Below are 23,448 nucleotides of genomic sequence, written 5' to 3' on the forward strand. Positions count from 1 at the left end.
TTTTTTATCTGACAAACCTATACATAATGAAGTCTCTTCTGTGGTGTTCTATCTGACAGACTTCTCCAAAAAATAACATTTACTGGTTCTCAGCCAGTACATTCAGCATTACTCAATAATTGCAATGTGTAGCATTCAATCAGCAACCAACAGTCTTGGTCAATAAAGAGTCTGCTTCCTCAGGCGCTAGTTAGTATGCACAGTAGGTCATAGCTATCAATCATGCATATTATACTAGTCTAATTTCAACATGAAGTTGATCCTGATTGGGTGCTATGCATTCCTTGATTTCGAATCAAGCATTTAGGAATAAGAACTCTTTATTAAATAAAGATACATAATGGTACATATCCTACCTTTCAGGTAATGTTATGACTTTACTTTGTTTTTTACATATATATCATGATCTTTTATATTCCTCAAAAAGTGTAAAAAAAAGAAAATTAAAGCCATCATAGTGCTTTTCTACCTAAACCATGATACCAATTTTATTAAATGTTAAATTTGCACTTACAATCTATTGTTCACACTGTTGCACTACATAGCCCATAACAAATACTCTCCCCTTAAGGGATGAGTCCATGCTGCCAGGCTGCCAGGCTTTGGGGCAAACAACCTTACTTCTGGTCCTGCAGGGTCATGATGCATTTTAAGTGTTACACCAATCACATGGCCTCCTCTGAAGAAGGATACAAGGCTGATCATGATTACATCTATGGTGTGAAGCAGAAGACACCTGCTATAAAGATGACTATTTATATATAGTAGATGGAAAGGGAAAAAACTCTGGACAGCCGCACTCCGGATCAAATCAAAAACTGAATTATGCCTTTATTTTTCCAAGTGAAAATTCACATCACACAAATCACAGCAGCAGAGGAGAGTATGAGTAAGCACTAATTTTAGCGTGAAACGCGTAAATTTTTAGTCTATTTTTATTCTTTGCTGCTGTGATTTGTGTGATGTGAATTTTCACTTGGAAAAATGAAGGCACAATTCAGTTTTTGATTCGATCTGGAGTGCGGCTGTCCAGAGTTTTTTCCCTTTCCATCTATTGGTTTGTGCAATCAGCCTGCACATGGGACTCCCATTGCCTGGATAACAAGCAGTTTGATACACGTGGTGATACCACAATACTAATATTATGTATTGGAATTGCAATTGTATAGTTTGGAATGATGACGTTTTTAAGCATGTGAGATATTTTTTAATTGTTGATTAGCGTTGTAAACATTATTTGCATATTACAGTTTTAGGAGCAGCGCATTATGATCTTATGGGTAAATTTAATGCAATGCTTTGAAGTCTGAGGAGTTCTGCATTTTGGATTTTGCACATCTTATTGGTATGTTAATATATATACTAATTATTTAACAACTAGGGTAGAAAATTATACAGCATTATTTTTTACAATTTAAACAAATAAAAATTACCTTATATACAGATCTGTTAAGCACTTTTTTTTTAAATAAACAAACATTTACACAATTTTACAAATAAAAACATTTTATGCTATTTCAGTAAACTAAGCATACCACTCCTCCCGGTGGGCCTTGTGGCCCAACAGATCCAAGCTCCCCTTTTTCTCCCTAAAAACATTGTAAACAAAATCCATGGTTAATATGATATAATAACATTAACAAAGGATTCATTAACTACCTTGAAGGAGTTCCAAAAGACCACAATATCCTAGTCTATTTCACAATATTTTGGCAAAGCACAGTACTACTTACCTACTATCTGCTTTATTTTTACAACACTGTCATGTAACCTGTATTTCTAATGTATATTTTATTCTTGCCTAATTCTCAGATACTGTTAAAGTAACATATATGCCCTTTGTTACTGTAAAAGGAATACAGATGACCTATATGTTGTTCAGTGGTCAATTCTGACATTCTGCCAAACAGAGTAGTAAAATCAATAATATTACCTGAGGACCTGGGGCTCCTGCAAATCCTGGTAATCCTGGATGTCCTGGCTCACCCTAAAATGAAAATGAAACAGTCAAATATAAATCAGATTATTTCAATCTAATCTTCCAGTGTAGCAGAGTGACCATTTTCCATCAAAATCTGAATCAGTCAGGCCCATTTATCTCAATTTCATCCAACTCCCTGGGTTCCTGGACATGCACACCGATACAAATTCCTCAACTGCACTCTCAGGAGCTCAGAGAGGCCATACCTGATAAGGCAGAAACATCTGGGCAAGGTATCTGTAGGCAGATGAGAGGCCCTCCATTGTCAGTGTGTGGGCAACCAAGCTGATGCTTAAAAGCAAGCAGCTTCCCCAGAGGATTCAGCTAATATGGGGAGTCCCTCCCTGATTGTTCCCAGAATACTCAATTTCTAGTGGGGTGGCCCATTGTCTTGGGGCCTTAGATTTTTCCAGCTCCAAGGGTGTAGTCTATAACAGTCTTTTTCAACCAGGTGCCCAAGTACTCTGGGGTGCCTTGGCAAAATGCCTAAAAATGTATCAAAAGTTATATACAAGCCAGCAGGTGGATCAAGCCTGCCTTTAAGTTACACAAAGTCACAGGTTTTTATAATGCACCACTTTAACATTCTAGACACTGGCATTAGAGAAACATTGGAATACTTGTCAGTACCAGTGTGCAAAAGTGTATTTGCTCTTGAAGAATAAATCACCTCCAACATTGGGTGTTCTACGTGTGGATGTTGCTGTGGTATGTAAACCTATTAGAATAGTTTTATACATTTTAGAATGGGGTGCCATCATTTTAAAGAGTGGTTTGAGACTGTCTGTAATTTTAAAGGGTGCCTGGACTGAAAAAAGGTTGAGAAACACTGGTCTATAAGGATGCTGCCTCTGAGGATGAGTAGTAATTCTCAGGTTGATTCTCTGTTGTTATAGTTTTATAGAAACTATGCTATGCGGCTCCATGTTACTTTGATTGAGTCAGAAGAGACATTGATGTGAAGAGTCCATGTCTATGCAGCTTTCATTATTTTGCAGTGTATGTATGTATGTTTTTGCCATCATGAAACCATTTCATATTATTGCTTCTATCTAGTACCTGTTTAGAAAACTGTTAGGCCGCGTACACACGGGCGGACTGTTCGCCCAACCTTGTCCGCTGAACAGTGTTTGGGCGGACAGTCCGCTCGTGTGTGGGCTTTCAGCGGACAGTTTCAGCGGACAGTTGGACGGACAAAGTCTTTCGGAAATTCCGAAAAACTGTCCGCTGAAACTGTGTTTGAGCGAACAGTCCGCCCGTGTGTGGGCCTGTCCGCTGTACTTTCGAAATGAGCGGACTGTTCCCTCTCGGAAAGTCCGCCCATTTCGAGCGCGTGTACAGGTAGGCGGGGCCCGCGAAGGAGACGTCGCGGGCTCCGCCGCCTGGAATGGGCTTAAAGGGGAACCCCAACGCCGAAAAAAATCGGCGTGGGGGTTCCCCCAAAGTCCACACCAGACCCTTCTCCGAGCACGCTACCCGGCCGGCCAGGAAAGGGGGGCGAGCGAGCGCGCCCCCCCTCCTGAGCCGTACCAGGCCGCGTGCCCTCAACATGGGGGGGTGCCTTGGGGAAGGGGGGGCCGCGCGGCCCCCCCACCCCAAAGCACCTTGTCCCCATGTTGATGAGGACAAGGGCCTCTTCCCGACAACCCTGGCCGTTGGTTGTCGGGGTCTGCGGGCGGGGGGCTTATCGGAATCCGGGAGCCCCCTTTAAGAAGGGGGCCCCCGGATACCTTCCCCCCACCCTATGTGAATGAGTATGGGGTACAATGTACCCCTACCCATTCACCTGTGAAATAAAGTACAAAAAAAAACACAACACAGGGGAAAAAATATTTTATTGCACAGCTCCGGGGGTCTTCCGTCTTCGGGGGTCTTCTCGCCGGACTCCTCCGCTATGTGTGTGTAGCTATTTTACTAGCGGAGGAGTCCGGCTTTCTTCCTCCCCGCCGCCGGCCTCTTCTCCCGACTTCGGGGGTCTTGTCCCCCTCTTCGGTTCTTCTGCCGGGCCACCGCGCCTTCTTCTAGCTCTTTTACAGGCGGTGGCCCGGTCTTCTGTCGCCGCTGTCGCTGTCGCCGCCTTCCGTTCTTGTTCTTCTTCTTCTTCTCCAGGCGATGTTGACACGTCGCTCCCTCCGGCCGGAATGCCAGAGCCGCGCTGTGCGGTCACTTATATAGTGACAATGGGGCGGGGTCACATGGTATATGTCACATGGGTTGGTCACATGGGTTGATGTCACATGGGGACTATGACATCGTAAGGGGGCGGGGTCACCATGTGACCAACCCATGTGACATATACCATGTGACACCGCCCCATTGTCACTATATAAGTGGCAGCGGAGCGTGTCCCTGGCATTCCGGCCGGAGGGAGCGACGTGTCAACATCGCCTGGAGAAGAAGAAGAAGAACAAGAACGGAAGGCGGCGACAGCGACAGCGGCGACAGAAGACCGGGCCACCGCCTGTAAAAGAGCTACAAGAAGGCGCGGTGGCCCGGCAGAAGAACCGAAGGCGGCGACAGAAGAACGGAAGGCAGCGGCGACAGAAGACCGGGCCACCGCCTGTAAAAGAGCTAGAAGAAGGCGCGGTGGCCCGGCAGAAGAACCGAAGAGGGGGACAAGACCCCCGAAGTCGGGAGAAGAGGCCGGCGGCGGGGAGGAAGAAAGCCGGACTCCTCCGCTAGTAAAAGAGCTACACACACATAGCGGAGGAGTCCGGCGAGAAGACCCCCGAAGACGGAAGACCCCCGGAGCTGTGCAATAAAATATTTTTTCCCCTGTGTTGTGTTTTTTTTTGTACTTTATTTCACAGGTGAATGGGTAGGGGTACATTGTACCCCATACTCATTCACATAGGGTGGGGGGCAGGTATCCGGGGGCCCCCTTCTTAAAGGGGGCTCCCGGATTCCGATAAGCCCCCCGCCCGCAGACCCCGACAACCAACGGCCAGGGTTGTCGGGAAGAGGCCCTTGTCCTCATCAACATGGGGACAAGGTGCTTTGGGGTGGGGGGGCCGCGCGGCCCCCCCTTCCCCAAGGCACCCCCCCATGTTGAGGGCACGCGGCCTGGTACGGCTCAGGAGGGGGGGCGCGCTCGCTCGCCCCCCTTTCCTGGCCGGCCGGGTAGCGTGCTCGGACAAGGGTCTGGTGTGGACTTTGGGGGAACCCCCACGCCGATTTTTTTCGGCGTTGGGGTTCCCCTTTAAGCCCATTCCAGGCGGCGGAGCCCGCGACGTCTCCTTCGCGGGCCCCGCCTACCTGTACACGCGCTCGAAATGGGCGGATTTGCCTCCGCCTTACGTGGGCGAGTCCGTTCATTTCAAAAGTTGAGCGGACTGTTTGGCAAACAGTTCGTTGAAACAGTCCGCTCGTGTGTGGGCAAGTCCGCTCATGCAAATTTTGAGCGGACTGTTTGACAAACTGTTTGCCGAACAAGGTTGGGCGAACAGTCCGCGCGTGTGTACGCGGCCTTAGTAGTTTTCCAAGAGGTAATGGCAATAAAATAATGTGTAGGTAGTACAGTGTTAGAATACAAAGAGAATTAAAATGTGAGAATTGCAGATTTTAGGATTTTCTTCTATCATTTATCTGAAGTTCATTAATATACTTGTCTAATTCACTCCAACAACAACATGAGAAGCACAGACATGTTGGTTTGAACCCTGGCATAATAATTTAGAATTAACAGAGCTTTTCTTTTGCTTTACCCCAGGACTTCTCTGTAGTAATGGCAATATTTCTTAATGTTCTTTCTTGGTGCACTGTTGCCATTTGTCGCACATTATTGATAAACTGGGAATCTCAGAAACAGTTCTTAATCAGACTACACTTGTTTTTACTTTTTTCCATATAATGGATGTCCCTTAGATGTTGCATGCTTTATACTAGGTAAGTCCCTAAAATAGACTATACCAGGATTGTCCAACTGGCAGCCTCTGGGACCTTTTGTAATGAGGCCCACACAAAAAGGTTATAAAAATGATTCTATTTAGATTGTTATTATTGTTAGAAAATCAAAAAAATTTGGATATGTGTGGAGCTTGCAAGGAAAAGCACATTGGTTTTGTACCAGGCACATAAATTCTGACGTCAGCTATTTCCTTCCATGCCTACAAATTATTTAGATCACTGTGCATATCATATACAAGGAAAACTGTTGTATTTCATTTTTCTAGTGCTCATCAAACTTTATTAGCCAACATGCTTGTAAGGCATACTAGCAACTTGACTGATACAATTTTGATAGAAGCTGAAATGGTGGAGTGCTGCTGTTTTCCTTGTACATGCATTCTGTTTGGACAGTGAGGTTAAGCCCAGCACCTATGGGTCAAAGGCACTGCAGTGGGTACTTTTTTCAGAAATTATGCTTAATTTTCAATATAATATAATAAAAAATATTTGAATTCAATATTTTTGAAAATTGTATAGAAACTGTTTTATTTGGATGCAGTCCCCAACTCTACTTGTGGGTACAAATGTGGGCCGTGGGCCCTTTTAATTTTCGATGTTACTGTCATAAATATGGATGTTTCTGTGGTGACTTCAATTAATTCTACAGTCAGGTTGCAGGTGGTACAGCCACCTCTGAGTAAAACTGTCTGCCTGTTTGCATTTTCCAGCCCACTGCTCTCACAATGGTGCCCACAGCAGAATGTATATATCAGCATCTGCCTATATACGCCTGTAGGCAGGACCAGTAATTGCATAGTATATTTTCCCTGAGGTCATTTATCCTGTTTTCTGAAAGCTGTATGTAGAATATCTTGAAATTTTACAAATGAAAATGAAGTCTGCCATATGGAAATACATGTAATGCAAGGGCCACCCACTGTTCCAATTCCTCGGAGAATGGCTCAACGATATTTCTGAAAAAAAATTACATTTTTAATAAATTACCTTCACTCCTTGTTCTCCTGTAGTTCCAGTTACCCCCTGAAACAATTTGAAATATTAACTCAGTTTTGATTAGTTTAACTCAGACTTTGCAAACACTTTCAATAATTACATCAAGATCTAAGAAGTTGTAAAGGCTAAACCAAACTCAAACCACATTAAGCTTTAATAAAGAACACACGCTGAAAGAAACAATAATTGTCATAAGGAAATGTATGCCTTTTATTTGATATATACTATTAATTTGTGAAAATGAAAACATATTATGCAATGCTATATGAACAAGAAATGGCTTTAAATCTTTAGAAATTTCAAAGTGAAAAGTACATATTTAACCACTGACACCAACGATAACATTTTGAAAAATGAAGCCTATTTGTCTACAGTTTTGCACAATCAGTGTCTACATCAATCATCATCAGACTAATACAATGAATCATTCATTCAGCCTGAATTTTTTATTTCCATTTTATACATTTCACATAATATCATGAACAATATGATCCTGAAATAAGGAGTGAAGATGTTGTATGATCCAATTGATCTCTATTGCACCTTGATAGGTTATATAAAAAATACAATTTTAGCCATAGGTATAGAATGGGTTTAAATAATTTGTGCAGTTTGTATTGGTATTCTTATAATCAAAATGATCTCCTAATAATGCTAACCACAAAAAGCTTGATTAGGTTAGCTTTCCTAAAATGTCTGCAAATAAATTGAACAGCTCACTCAAGAAAATGAGGCATTTGGAGGCTGGCTCATGTTTGTGCCACATCAATGCATCAAATATGTTAAGAATATATGACAACATAATAATATGTTTTCTATTAGCAACATAAGTATCCTAAACATACTCACACGGTCACTTTTTTCACCTTTTGTATCAGAACTGACCTAAAAGACACACATGATAACATTCTAACACATGTAAAATATAATTCAATAAAAATAGGTTTTGTCAGTTTTGTTAGAACAAGCGATGGCTTAACTGAACCAGAATTAAGTAACGTGTTACAAACTCAATGTGCCAGGTGTTTCCCTGGCTTAATCCATGACTTTTTTCTCTTCAACAAAGGTATTTTTTTATATCCCACAACACTTTTGGAGTCTAGATTAAGAATGAACTGAACACCCCCTACTTCGATTCGCATCAGAACCTGCGAACAGACCTAAACTTTGTGTGAACTTTAGAACCCTATTAAAGTCTATGGGACTCGAACGTTCAAAATCAAAAGTGCTAATTTTAAAGGCTAATATGCAAGTTATTGTCCTAAAAAAGTATTTGGGGGCATGGGTCCTGCCCCAGGGGACATGTATCAACGCAAAAAAAGTTTTAAAAACGCACGTTTGTTTGGGAGCAGTGATTTTAATAATGCTTAAAGTGAAACAATAAAAGTGTAATATTCCTTTAAATTTTGTACCTGGGGTGTGTGTATAGTATGCCTGTAAAGGGACGCATGTTTCCTGTGCTTAGAACTGTCCCTGCACAAAGTGTAATTTCTGCAGGAAAAAAAGGCATTTAAAAGCACTCGCGGCTATAATGAATTGTTGGCTCTCCATAATACAGATAACAATCATTGAAAGTCATTGGGATTACCAGGCCCTTCAGGTCTGGTATGGATATAAAGGGGAACCCCGCGTCAAATAAGAAAAATTACATGGGGTTCCCCCAAATATCTATACCAGACCCCATGTTGATGGGGATAAGGGCCTCATCCCCACAACCCTGGCGGGTGGTTGTGGGGGTCTGCAGGGGGCTTATTAGAATCTGGAAGCCCCCCCCCCCTTTAACAAGGGGATCCCCAGATCCCGGCCCCCCTGTTTGTAATGGTAAAGGGGTACAAAATTACCCCTACCATTTCACAAAGAAAGTGTAAAAAAATGTTAAAAACAAAAACGCAGTGTCTCCAGTGGATGGATGCGCTGCGCTCGAGGGAGAGATCACCAATAGCTGGATCATATCACCCATCGCTGGACCCCGGAGAGATGAACATCCATCGCTGGATAGCAAGAGTGGATTACCACCACTGGAATCTTTTTTTTTTTTAATAAAGGACTTTTTCCAACGGTGTGTGTGTGTTTTTTAAAAATTTTTACACTTTCTTTATGAAATGGTAGGGGTACTTTTGTACCCCCTTACCATTTCAAACAGGGGGTCTGGGATCTGGGGGTCCCCTTGTTAAAGGGGGCTTTCAGATTCTGATAAGCCCCCCGCCCACAGACCCCCACAACCACTGGTCAGGGTTGTGAGGATGAGGCTCTAGTCCCATCAACACGGGGACATGGTGCTTTGAGGGGTCACAGACCCCCAAAGCATCCTCCCAATGTTGAGGGCATGTGGCCTTGTACGGTTCAGGAGAGGGGGGCTATCTCATCCCCCCTCTTTTCCTGCGGCCTGCCAGGTTGCGTGCTCGGATAAAGGGTCTGGTATGGATTTTTGGGGGGAACTCCATTCCATTTTTTTTTTAAATTGGCGTGGAGTTCCCCTTAATATCCATACCAGACCTGAAGGGCCTGGTAATTGAATTTGGGGGAACCCCATGCTTTTTTTATCAATGACTTTCAATGACTGTTCTCTGTATTACGGGGAGCCAGCAATTTATTATAGCCGCGAGTGCTTTTAAATTACTTGTTTTCCCGCAGAAATTACACTTTCTGCAGGGACAGTTCTAAGCACGGGAAACATGTGCCCCTTTGCAGGCATGCTATACCCCCCCCCCCCCAGTACAACATTTAACCACTTAAGGACCAGGCCTCTTTTTCAGATTTGGTGTTTACATGTTTAAAACAGTTATTTTTGCTAGAAAATTACTTAGAACCCCCAAACATTATATTTTGTATTTTTTCCAACACCCTAGAGAATAAAATGGCGGCCATTGCAATACTTTTTTTTTACACCGTATTTGAGCAGCGGTCTTACAAGCGCACTTTTTTTTGGAAAAAATTCCCTTTTTTTGAATAAAAAAATAAGACAACAGTAAAATGAGCCCAATTTTTTTTTAGATTGTGAAAGATAATGTTACGCCGAGTAAATTTATACCCAACATGTCATGCTTCAAAATTGCACCCGCTCGTGGAATGGCGTCAAAGATTTACCCTCAAAAATCTCCATTAGCAACATTTAAAAAATTCTACAGGTTGCATGTTTTGCGTTACAGAGGAGGTCTACCGATCGCGACGATACCTCACATGTGTGGTTTGACTGCAGTTTTCATATGCGGGCGCTACTCACGTATGCGTTCGCTTCTGTGCGCGAGTTCATCGGGACGGAGGGGGGGGGGTTTAAAATTTTTATTTTTTTTCTTATTCATTTTACTTGATTTTATTTATTTTTACACTTTTTAAAAAAAATTATTAATGGATCACTTTTATTCCTATTACAGCGAATGTAAACCACCGTTATCGCACACATGACCGGCGCCTGAAGAGATGGATATCTAGGTTGTGGCAGCAGCTGCTGCCGTTACCAAGATATCCCTCTTCAAAAATAGGACGTACATTGGCGTGCGCTGGTCGTTAAGTGGTTAAAGGAATATTACACTTTTATTGTTTCACTTTAAGCATTATTAAAATCACTGCTCCCGAACAAACATGCGTTGCATTGATACATGTCCCTTGGGGCAGGACCCATGTCCCCAAATACTTTTTTAGGACAATAACTTGCATATTAGCCTTTAAAATTAGCACTTTAGATTTCTCCCATAGACTTGTACAGGGTGTTCCGCGGCTTTTCGAATTTGCCACAAACACCCCAAATTGTTCGCTGTTCTATGAACAGGCAATGTTCGAGTCGAACATGAGTTCGACTCAAACTCTAAGCTCATTGCATTCAGTATATCTATTTAGTACATGGCATTAAAACCACCACCATCACACATCATCAAAGTAATCAAAATATAGCAATTTGACTGTGTATCCAATTTAAAAAACTTTGGTTTGCTATTGACAGCAGTGAGCATTTGATTTTAAATATACAGTATATTCCTATTTGACTCTGGACAAAGAAATGTCTGCTTTACAATCCATGATAGCCTCAGGATTTTAAAATTACATATTCTTAAACAAAGGTGGCAAGAGCCACAATGTAAAGCTGATTTAAATGTATTATTTTCTTAATATTTCTGGTCTCATAACAAACTTTATGCTATTTCTACTGGCATTAAACGAGGGATGCTATTGCACAATGGTATGAATGCATTCTACCCGTATTCATTATTGGCAATCCAATATGTTAAAATTTGATTGATTGCTCAGGATTAAAGCTTACTTGTCTCCTTTGCATTACAGCATAGAATCAGTCCCTTATTCTGAACACTGATTAGAAATGTCTATTTTCTTTGCAGACATATATTTTAACAAAAAAAACCTGATTATCAAATACACAACAACCAAATTAATATTACTATAACATAAGGACAAGTCATTCATTAAATGTGTGTTTCAGAGATATGGAAAGTATATTGGCAGGTTAGAGAATCCACTAAAACTAAAAACACCTCAATGTGCTCTTCGCTCGATGCAAAAAAAACAAAAAACGTTTTCAACTGTTGATTGAAATTCACAGCTATGCAGATCTGCTAAGCTTCACATCATTTTGTAATTATTATGCAATAATATAGCTAGGGGGACCAATCCACTCTGTGCCTCTAAATAAGCCTGACCATGGCACTGGATAGTAAACCAGATAAAACCATTTTAAACAGAAGAGATCTCAATAATGCACTTTGAGATTTCATGCCAGTTGGAAATTGCATGAAATATGGACAGGCTTCACATATTACTACTGCCAACATGGAGGTCCCATTGTGGCTGTAATCACAGGACTGGCATTATACTCCAGCAGTCAAACCAGCCAGCTTAGTATTTAATCTACCATTCCCTATCAGTAAAACATTCTTCTTTTTCCTACTGCTATAACTTTGCTGCACTAGATACTTTACTTTTGGTTTAATTTTTTTTAAAACGAATTATGATTTTCAGATAGAGGAACCACTACACATACAATATTGGTAATTAATTTTGGTGATACATTTTTTAAAATCAATGAACATAAAATAAAGTGGTACATGAATTGAAGCACAAAACGAATATCCAGGTTTTACGTGGCCAATAATTAGATCCAGCTCTAGGTAGCAACCTGTACAGAATAGTACTTTTATATGCTCTGCTTTTGGCACACTTCCTTGTATGATACTATTATCTGCTTTGCTGCTTTTATCTACATCATGTTGAGTTTTTGTAAGCATGTGTTATAAAATAATGGTAAATATGTTCCTAGCTAACATTGGGGTTATTATTATTATTTTTTTTAATTATAGAAAAAGATGGCCACATGCAACCTCCGCCATAATGTGCTACAACAATTAGTGGGTATAGTAAATTTGTAAACAAATTCGTAGAACACCTAGTGGGCATATTAATCCTAAAGGGGTTCATATTATTTTGACTTCCTTCATCAACTCTTCAAGCTGTCCATACTTGCTTATTACTGATACTGACATGTTACATAAATCCTGGTATTTGGCGTTTAGTGCCTGTATGTATGATGAAAAAAAAAAAAAATCCAAGAGGCACTGGAACTTTTGATGTGAGTTCATACAAAGTGGTGAGAGGGCAAAAAAACAAAACTCATTGGCTCAAGTTTGGCTGCTCAAAATAGTTACCCACCAGCGGGTATCCAGCAGGTTCCCAGAAAAAGAAAAAAAGTACCAATGGAAGGAGCACCAGACCAAAGAGTCCAAATTCATTAATTGGTTTACACTAAAAACAGCCAATGCATTTCAGATTTCAGAAAAAATAACTTTCCCTTCAACATGGCTTCAGTTAAAATAAGAAACTTGAATGGACTCAGCATAGAGATTTCCTGTGTGAATCTTTTTAGGGAAACTAACTGCTGGATTAGGAGAATTACTGGTTAGCAGCATTTGTGTGAGCAATTAGTGAGCAATGGAGATAAGAAAGGTATTTTTTCTGACTCTAAAATGTATTGGATTTTTTTAGTCTAAAAAATGAATAAATTTGGACTCCTTTAATGCTTGGCTCTGGTGCTCCTTCCATTGGTGTATATTTTTTTCTGTATGCCTATGATATCTGTTATTTTATCTGCATCCATTTTAGAATAACTTGAACAAAAACCTATCTATCTATCTATCTATCTATCTATCTATCTATCTATCTATCTATCTATCTATTTAGCTATACATCTCCAAGCATTTTGGTGCCCAGAAAAATGAGAGGGGAGGAGGTGATACCACAAATGAATGATGCCCCTTCATTTTAAGCAATTAACAGCAATGAATTTGCTGAAAAGAAATCTGAACCAAATGCACAGCTACAACAATTGTGCATGGTTAAACTATAATGTTTATTGATGAGGCTGGAAAGGGTGTCAAATTTAATATAACTCTTGGCGGGAGGCTTGTGGATGGAACAACAATATACTGTGAGACACTGAGTGAAGACTTACTAGCCAAGGGTAATAAATATGATGAATGTTCTTTTGTAGGTGTATTTTAATATAATTCTTATTTCAAGTGATAGCATAGGTGTGCAAGACTATTGCATTAGTGTGTGTGTGTGTGTATTTACATATCACATGAAAAGATATGAAATATTTACAAAAATGTGAGGGGTGTACTCACTTTTGTGAGATATTGTATATATATATACCCGGGACACACCCTGTGTGCACACCTATGAGTGATACAGTTGTTTTAATGCAAAGCTCCAAGAAGTGCTAATATATACAGGTAAAATACATGTATGTTTACTATTTCACATGTCAGAGGATTTGTAATTTTCTACAGTCAGTTATACAATGTCCACATATTTCCAAACTGTACAGTAAAACAGATGACACACTCATTTTCTGATTAGGCAATTCAACTTTCCATTTGTAAAATCTGTTTTTTCTGACACTTCTAAATCTCCAGCTTCTTTATTGGTCAGATAAAAGGCATGATCACCTATGTGCAATGAGCAGGGTGTGTCTGGGAGTGCCTACATCCTTAGTCAGCAGGATGTACAGTATTTTATCCAGACAGTGGCCTTTCCTGGCTGGTGAAAGCCTAGACAAAGCCTAGGGAGAGTAGAGTTGAAGTAGTACACTTAATCAAGCTAAGTATCACTGTTCTGTGATGGATGTTTTTGGATGTTAGTGACAGTTATGTTCTCAAATATTTACAGTAAAGCAAAGCAGAAAATAAAGATCCAGATTAATCTCTTCTTGTTGCCTGTCTGTGACCTATATCTTGGGAAATTAATATACAGCTGGATTGGCCAGGATGCGGCTGGAATATAATACTGGGTAAAGAGTATGGGAGCACTGTGACCATGGGCTACCCAGAGAGCAAGTAATTGTGCAGCAAGTTTGAAAATGATTTGCTAAGATATTGCTAGACTCACAAGTTTGTTGCACAATTGCAGCAACTTTCTTTGCAAACATTCTACAAGTTCTCATTCAGTTATGTTGTGCAATAGTCATCCCACCACATGGGTCACTGTGGCTGTATTTTGATGCTGTAGACTTGCAGAATTCTTGCTGTAGACTCACAATTGCAACATTGCTTTTGCTAGAAACTTGCCAAGCAAATTTTCTACAAATTATAAGTGTCATCTAGAGCTAGCTTCTGCTTCAAGTGCTCTGTAAGTGTAAAAGTTGCCATAGAAAATGTGCAGCAAGTTAACAGACTTACAATTAAACACTGCCACATATTTGTGGCAAATTAACCTTGCTATGTGGGTAATGACCTAAAGTGATCCGAAAGTCTTGTTTTTTTGTTTTTTTTAGTTAAAAATAACAAAGATGTTAAACTTACCTGCTCTGTGCAGTGGTTTTGCACAGAGCAGCCCATCTTCTTGGGTCCCACTTCAGTGCTCCTGGCTCCTCCCTCATGTTGAGTGCCCCCACAGCAAGCAGCAGCTCCCTGTGTCCTTTCAGACACAGAGCCGTGGCCCAGCCCCACCCTCCTTCTCTCCTCAGTGACTGACTGACTATGGCTCCATGCTGCTGTCTCAGCCAATAAGGAGGGGAGTACCCGGCAGCTGTGAAACTCTTACAACATCGCTGGATCTAGATGGGGCTCGGGTAAATATTAGGGGGTGTGGGGCTGAGGGGGGCTGCTGCACACAGAAGGTTTTTTTATCTTAACCTCCCTGGCGGTACGATTATTTTGGATTTTAGGTGCTAAAAGCGGTACAATTATTTTGCATGAAAATTTGGCATTTTATATTGTAGTCCTGTAATTCTTAGGAATAACTCTCTTAAATCTGTCCAAACCAGAGTCTAGCAGACATCCCGGGTATAATAAAGTTTGAAAAATTAAATCATAAATTATAATATAATAAATAACTATAAATAATTGTACCAAATAATAATATAACAATAATAAAAATTATTCAATAATGTAATCAAATCAAAAACACTGAAATTTGCTCAGTTGCAGAATTGTCACTGTCATTACTTTTCAATATTTGATGACGGATCTCCCCACAAATCGCTGTCGCTCAATTCTGCGAGTGATTCTTATTTATTATCGCTGTTTTCTAGCTGGTCTAAAATCATTTTTGATGTACAGTGATGTGAAAAAGTGTTTGCCCCCTTCCTCATTTCCTGTTCCTTTGCATGTTTGTCACACTTAAGTGTTTCGGAAAATCAAACCAATTTAAACAATAGTCAAGGACAACACAAGTAAACAGTAAACACAAAATGCAATTTGTAAATGAAGGTGTTTATTATTAAAGGTGAAAAAAATCCAAACCATCATGGCCCTGTGTGAAAAAGTGATTGCCCCCTAAACCTAATAACTGGTTGGGCCACCCTTAGCAGCAACAACTGCAACCAAGCGTTTTCGATAACGTGCAATCAGGCTTTTACAGCGTCCTGGAGGAATTTTGGCCCACTCATCTTTGCAGAATTGTCCTAATTCAGTTACATTAGAGGGTTTTCGAGCATGAACGGCCTTTTTAAGGTCATACCACAACATCTCAATAGGATTCAGGTCAGGACTTTGGCTAGGCCACTCCAAAGTCTTCATTTTGTTTTTCTTCAGCCATTCGGTGGTGGACTTGCTGGTGTGTTTAGGATCATTGTCCTGCTGCAGAACCCAAGTTTCTTTTCAGCTTGAGTACACGAACAGATGGTCGGACATTCTCCTTCAGGATCTCTTGGTAGACAGCAGAATTCATAGTTCCTTTTATCACGGCAAGTCTTCCAGGTCCTGAAGCAGCAAAACAGCCCCAGACCATCACACTACCACCACCATATTTTACTGTTGGTATAATGTTCTTTTTATGAAATGCAGTGTTCCTTCTACGCCAGATATACTTGGACACACACCTTCCAAAGAGTTCCACTTTTGTCTCATCGGTCCACAGAATGTTGTCCCAAAAGTCTTGGGGATCATCAAGATGTGTTGTGGAGAAATTGAGACGAGCTTTGATGTTCTTTTTGCTCAGCAGTGGTTTTCTCCTTGGAACTCTGCCATGCAGGCCATTTTTGCCCAGTCTTTTCCTGATGGTGGAGGCATGAACGCTGACCTTAACTGAGGCAAGTGAGGCCTGCAGTTCCTTGGACGTTGTTGTGGGGGCTTTTGTGACCTCTTGGATGAGTCATCGCTGCGCTCCTGGGGTAATTTTGGGCGGCCGGCCACTCCTGGGAAGGTTCACCACTGTTCCATGTCTTCGCCATTTGTGGATAATGGCTCTCACTGTGGTTCGCTGGATTCCCAAAGCTTTGGAAATGGCTTTATAACCCTTTCCAGACTGATAGATCTCAATTACTTTCTTTCTCAATTGTTCCTGAATTTCTTTGGGTCTCGGCATGATGTGTAGCTTTTAAGGATCTTCTGGTGGACCTTACTGTGTCAAGCAGCTCCTATTTAAGTGATGCCTTGATTGTGAACAGGTGTGGCAATAATCAGGCCTGGGTGTGGCTAGAGAAATTGAACTCAGGTGTGGACAACCACAGTTATAGTATGTTTTAACAAGGGGGGCAATCACTTTTTCACACAGGGCCATGATGGTTTGGATTTTTTTTCACCTTTAATAATAAACACCTTCATTTACAAATTGCATTTTGTGTTTACTTGTGTTGTCCTTGACTATTGTTTAAATTGGTTTGATGTTCCGAAACACTTAAGTGTGACAAACATGCAAAGGAACAGGAAATGAGGAAGGGGGCAAACACTTTTTCACATCACTGTAAAGGGACAGTTTTGGTTGCTATGGACAATATCCAGTTTCCAGGCATAAAGAACAGTTTTTATAATATAAAACTGCATGCACTGGGCAGACCACTAGGTACAAAGGGGTTATGAAATATTTACATACAGCAATGTAATCTGTAAGATTACATTATACTGTATGTATGCTGTGTGTTTCACTTTTTGAATTTGGCGCCGATCTCCATCCCCGTGCGTCGCAACGCTCGCAGGGAACGTAGATCGGCTCCGTGATAGATCGAGCGAGACACGGCTCGCTCGTACAGCGGGAAGACAACGCTGGATCCGAGGGAGAAGGTAAGTAAACCTGCTCCTGGATCCAGTGATGCAGTCCCGAGTCTGGCTCGGGGTTACCGCTAATGGTACAAAAAATCCACCCCGAGCCAGACTCGGGAAGACCGTCAGGGGGGTTAATGCAAAAAATGCATTAAGATAAAAAAACGAATTCTGCCTTTGCAATCAGAAAGGCCAGGACTGTAAAATGTTCTGAGACTGTTGTGCCTACACAAATCCAAAAAGGCCTAAAGCATGCTGATGATACCGAACACTCGCATATAAAGTCTACATTAACCAAGCTCCTCTTGCAAGGGAGCTGGCAAAGGATGTGTTAAAGCTAAACCAGGAAGCAGTAATGGAAACCAGGCAGTAACAGAGACATCTTTATGAAAAGCTGAGATGTGTATGGCAAGAATAGTTGTCCAAAAGTAGAAATTTGATGTCAGATAACCTCAAAACAGCAACCATATATGTAGTTTAACTTTGTAGTAGTTTGCCAGGAATTCTACATTACGCTCCATAAAAATGCTAGCTGTCTTATTATGCTTTTAATAAACACATTTTATCATATAGCTAGTTTAAGCAACAATTATTGTATTATTCAAACCTCAGCTTGAGGAAGCAAGTCAACATTTGGCAATATCTAGATAAAATATTTTGCATAAGAAGGCACAGCTTTAGCAATATTTTTCCTAAAGATTCTGTCAATAGCATATTTACTGTAACACACTTCTTAAGAAACAACATAGTTTTTTTTAGATGGTTTTATGATCATGAACCATGCAGAACAGCACTCACACTAGGCTATTTTGTTTCAAAATAATGATTTTACAGAAACCCATTTGCCTGTATTTATTAGCTTTGTTGCTGCCTGCTCTGCTGGCTAGGCACTAAACCTTATGGATTTTATGGCACCTACTTCACATGTTGTACAATTTGAAACCTAATTTGCGCTGTTATATAATTACCAATCCTGGCAGGCCGGGTAATCCTCTTGGACCGACGTCCCCCTACAAATCAAAACAATAAGAAAACAACTGGAATAATCCTTGTGAAAAACAACATTTACCAAGTCCCTGCAAGCTTACATTTTACAAAAGAGCATCAAACTAATGTATTTGGAGCAGGGACGATAAGCACTGTAATTTATATAATGAGGATGGGTTTACTATACAAAACGAGAATAAACGACACATTAAACACTAATCAAGTTCTTGCACTGGACAAATTAGAATTCATCATAAATATGCATTTGTTATAAAATAGCAGTAAATGTAATAAAGTCGGGACAGATAAGATCATCATTCTTCCAAGCTACATAAGCTGCTGTGTTTACTTATTGCGGGTTGCTTTAAATCCACAATTTACTTACGAACTGATAGAAGCAGTGAAAAATTATACATAAGGTCTGTGACTCTAGTAAAAACACTGTGCAATAGGCTTTGCACATGCAGTGTGACAAATCAAAGCTGCAAAAAGTCATTTGTGGACTTTGACAACCACTTTATTTATTTCTTGGAAAATACGCTATTTTGCTGACACATACATGCACCTATGTTTTCAACAGAATGAATGACAAAATGTTTGGCAAACAATTTGTCAAAAATAGCTTACTGTAGTTATTGTTATATGCAAATAGATTCCAATTTCAAGTAAAATGAGAAGTCAGGCATATTTTTAAAGAAAAATTACAGTTATTTGTCAATGTCCACCGGGTTGCTTACATATTTTTATTTTTTTGTAAAAAACACAATACACTGCATATAAGGTAATTAGGCTGTTCACTTTGCCGGGAGCTTAGCGAATAAGGTTACTCTCTGCTGATGTCCATCATCCAATCATGTGCAAGCAAAGATTGAATGTTTTTCAACTTTCTTTGTACGTGTTTAGTGTTCTTTACAAAGTTAAACTTCACCACATTCACTTAGCCCTGAGGCAAATTCCCTTGCAAAGTGCAACTTTCCTTGCAAAGTGCAACTTTCCTTGCAAAGTAAAAAACTTATTTGTCTTTACTAAATCAACCTGGGGGGGGGGGGGTTATTTACTAAAAGTAAATCCACTTTGTATTACAAGTGCTCTGTCAGTGCACTCGGAAGTGCAGTTGCTGTAGATCCGAGGGGGACATACAAGGAGAATGAAAGAACAGCATTTTTGCTTGTACATGATTAGATGATAAAATCAACAAAACTCCCACCCATTTCAGATCTTCCCCGCAGATCTAAAGCGACTGCACTTCCACATGCACTTCCAAAGTGCAAAGTGGATTTGCCTTTAGTAAATCAACCCCATTGTGTCTATATAATTAGCAGAATTGCTCAAACATGCAGCAGTTCACAACATAGTAGCATATTTTTGCTTTATCTGCATGTCTGTGCCTGGATTTATGAAATTCTTTCCTAGAAATGCTCATTTTGAAGCATCGTGTGCAGTGTCCAGGCACAGAAATGTGCTGAGAGCGGTGAACTGTATAACTTTCTGTTATGCAGACGGAAAAGGATTTAAATCAAAGGTGTAAATAATGTAATAATTTTTCCTGGCAGGTAATGAATTTTAAAGGTAATGTGCTTTCTACATTCTACATTTTTTTGTTTTTTGCAATATATCTTTATTAGAGTTTTAGGATATAAAAGAACAACGTGAAAATAATTAAACACAAAGATTTGCCTAGCAGGGCAATATGGTATCCTGATATACAAGCACATGTGAAAACAGTTGTCATTGGAATGGAATGAGCAGTAAAGGTTTCTACCCAGCATACTGCAATAGAAAATTCTTAGTACATCTGATTTTTACATTATTTAATCTTTTCTTCAAAACTCATCTTGTTTCATGTGTATCAGGTTTATTTTAAAGAAAGTCCTATTTTAATCAAAACGTAATTTTTAAAAGGGGATCAAAATGCTAAAGACAAAGGCTTAATTTGACAGCTAAGTGACTAACATTTTCAGAAGGAGACTAAAAATGGATGCTTAGGCAGTTGTTTCGGGAGCGTCTCTTAATGCCTTTCATCCTATAACATTAGCTAAGAACTACCCAAGCCATATATTTTCTGAAAGCAGAGGATTTATAAAAATTACAAACACAGTAATATCAACAATAAACATCAAACATATAAAATATGATTTTGAATGTCCTGCCCTACCAGATTTGATAAGTCCCCTATGTCTGGCCTCACTGAATACAAAAGATGCAAGAAGAAGCATCCCTGTACTGGTCTGAAACTTCCTTGTACAGCTCCACAATGGATAATGTATCAGTGGCATCTCAGCTTAATCTTGTTTTAATGTAAGTGAGCTATGCTAAGTGTTATTTGGGGGGAGATGGAAAATAATTTCAGTTTGGTGTGCTCTATTGCAAGAGTAGGCAAAAAGAAAGAACAACTAATAAAACAGGAGGTGGTTGTCAGGGACCCAGGGTCCAAACACTGCACCAGGGTCTTGGGATTCAGCACTATGGCCCTGTCACAAATGCTAAATGTAAACTTCAACATAATTGAACATACAACTTAATAATTGCACAATATTTTGATGGAGGGCCTACATTTTTGAAATTCTGTAAAAGCCTCCTCATGTAAGGCTGATTGCAAACCCTGTTTTACATTGCAATGTCAGCTTCTTGTAACTGTCTCACTTCATGTTCCAGTCACCAAAATCTTAATTACAAGCTTGACTGGGCAGAAAATAGTTTACGAAAAAAGACTTTAACAGCTCTGTACAAATCTATGCACATTAGGCAAAAATGAATAAACATATTAATAATTATTCCAGGAATTCATTACTTATCTTCACTACAAAAAAAATTGCAATATATGGAAACTGTGAACATGCTATATATTTTTATACCATGAGGATGGTGCTTGAAAAACAGCATTGTCTATAAAATGTAGTATAAACATGAAAGCAGCTGTGCCTATATAGTGTTTTAATTCTACACTGATTTACAGACTGACTTTATAGACTTGAATAGAGCCACCCATGGAGTAAAATACTGCCAGGAAAAGACATCACAGGAACAAATAAGCGAGACACAATTACTAGACATTTGGCACAATACATCTGAAAGCAAAGAGCCAAAAAACCCTGGAAAACAAACAGCACATAATGAATGTCAATTCACTTTGCTTTCTGCAAATGTTACCTTTTCTCCCTTTTGACCTGGAAGTCCATCTTGTCCTTGGAAACCCTGGATCAAAATACAATTGCAAAAGTTTTAGAAACAGAACCTCACATTCATCTGTGCAGAGAAAAAAAAAGACATCAAATATACAAGTAAGCTATCCATGCTGCTGGTATTTTCTTGGTTAGTTAGTACATTTCAAAATGATATGCATCAATTTTTTCTGGGTACGCTGAATTACCTTTGGTTTCTTTTAATTCTCCACTTGCCTTTTTAGTTCTACCGACCTACACATCACTTCTATTGTGAGAATATTAATTTATTTTGAAACAAAATGACCCATACTATAATATGGATTCTACATCACATAATTAAAACGGTGGAGTAGCAATATGTTAAGTTTCCTTCTGAATCTCATCGTATTGCACATTAACTTGACAAGTAATTCAGAAGACATCTTGACAACAAGGATATCGTGACAAAGTCATTTAAACATACTTCACTCTATGGTCAATTACTAATAGCTAGGCTTTGGGAGAAGCAGTGGGGGCTTTCCAGATCATGATATAAAATCAAGATCAAATATTCAGGCCCTACAGCAGTCGTATTAGCGGTCTCAGTAGTAGTTGCAGTGCTGAGTGTCAAAATACTGTCATAAGCACTACGTTCACATCTGAAATGCCATTAGTGCATTATGCCAAAGGAAATATAATAGAACTGTACAGACATAGTCAATGTAACAAGAAATACTGATATGCAAAGTCCAGTAGACAATAACAATCAGATTGTAATTTACTACTGTCAGGCTACTATTACAGAACTCCACTGCAGGCTACTATTACAGAAGCTGTTTGATTGGTTATTACACATTTTTGTGCTTCTTTGATTGGCCTTTATTTAATGTGTCCTAAACTTTTCTGTAGAATCAAACAGTCAAGTTATGACTGTTAAGTGCCAGATTATTTTCAGAAATGAGAAACAACAAGAGCTGAAAACCAGCACTGCATAGCTACAATTAAAAACATTATAGCAAATAACAAATGTATATCGTTTTCTTCATATGCATTTAATATATAACTAAAACTAAACATTTGTGGGTGATTTTTTTTATTAATTTTTTTACTGGAAGCCTGTAAGCCTGCTCTTTACTCACAACAAAAAAAAAACAAGTCTACTTTTAGCTGCTTCTGCAAAACGCTATTTAACATTAGCCTTCCATATATTGATTCAGATACTGAGAACTAATGTTTGTTTACCAGATATCATTTTCCAAAATGTTTGTTTTCCCAGTCTGAAAGTGAACACAATAGCTTTTGGATTAAAGTTTCAGCCGATTGCACCTAGTAATGCAATAAGATAATGAACAGCGCCTACAATATTATATTCATTACTTCCCAAGTTACTATTTAGAACTCAAATAAATAATTTTGTAAAGGTTTCTCATTTTTCATTAGCATAAAGTAAAGAATGGTTTAGTTAACACAATCCATTCTGTAGAATGCACAATACACCAATGTGATGGATACTTAACCTTTCCCAAAAACCACAAGGTCCTATAAATGTACAAACTCAAGGACCTTTGAGAAGCTCTCTTAAAACTAAAATTACAATTCTGCACCAAAAAATAATTTCAACTTTTATGTTCTTTAATGTTATGTATTGCAGCAAAATAGGTCCTAAAGAGGCATGGTGGTCTGATTTACCTTAATTGCACAAAGGGAAGCAGAAGATTTTTGGTTCATATTGAATGAGAAGTTGGCGGAGACCCTTAATGACATGACCACCAAATTTAGATGTCTTTACCGAATTGATTAGCACTACCTGCCTAGAAATTTTGACTATTAACAACTGGCCATATAAACCATAATTGATTTTCAATTACTTTAAGATGCCTCTTCGCAGGATGGAGCTGATTTATTCCAACCACCCTATCCCACAACCCCTTCCCTCTACATTCGCAAA

The 23,448-nt window shown here is 39.6% G+C and overlaps 1 protein-coding gene across 3 annotated transcripts in view; it reads right to left on the reverse strand.

Moving 5' to 3' along the window:
• Positions 1-23,448, reverse strand: part of COL19A1 (collagen type XIX alpha 1 chain) — a 1,105,372-nt gene that overhangs the window by 343,066 nt on the left and 738,858 nt on the right. For all 3 annotated transcript variants that reach the window (XM_077487416.1, XM_077487415.1, XM_077487417.1), the window contains exons 19-24: positions 21,508-21,552; positions 18,339-18,380; positions 7,733-7,768; positions 6,875-6,910; positions 1,934-1,987; positions 1,536-1,589 (exon numbers count right to left, since the gene is read on the reverse strand). In XM_077487416.1, the coding sequence (XP_077343542.1) occupies positions 1,536-1,589; positions 1,934-1,987; positions 6,875-6,910; positions 7,733-7,768; positions 18,339-18,380; positions 21,508-21,552 (267 nt within the window). The remainder of the gene's footprint in view (positions 1-1,535; positions 1,590-1,933; positions 1,988-6,874; positions 6,911-7,732; positions 7,769-18,338; positions 18,381-21,507; positions 21,553-23,448) is intronic.

The sequence above is a fragment of the Lithobates pipiens genome, unplaced genomic scaffold, assembly GCF_037356315.1.
Source record: "Lithobates pipiens isolate NorthernLeopardFrog02 unplaced genomic scaffold, aLitPip1_a1.2 Scaffold_18, whole genome shotgun sequence".
NCBI classification, from domain to species: domain Eukaryota; kingdom Metazoa; phylum Chordata; class Amphibia; order Anura; family Ranidae; genus Lithobates; species Lithobates pipiens.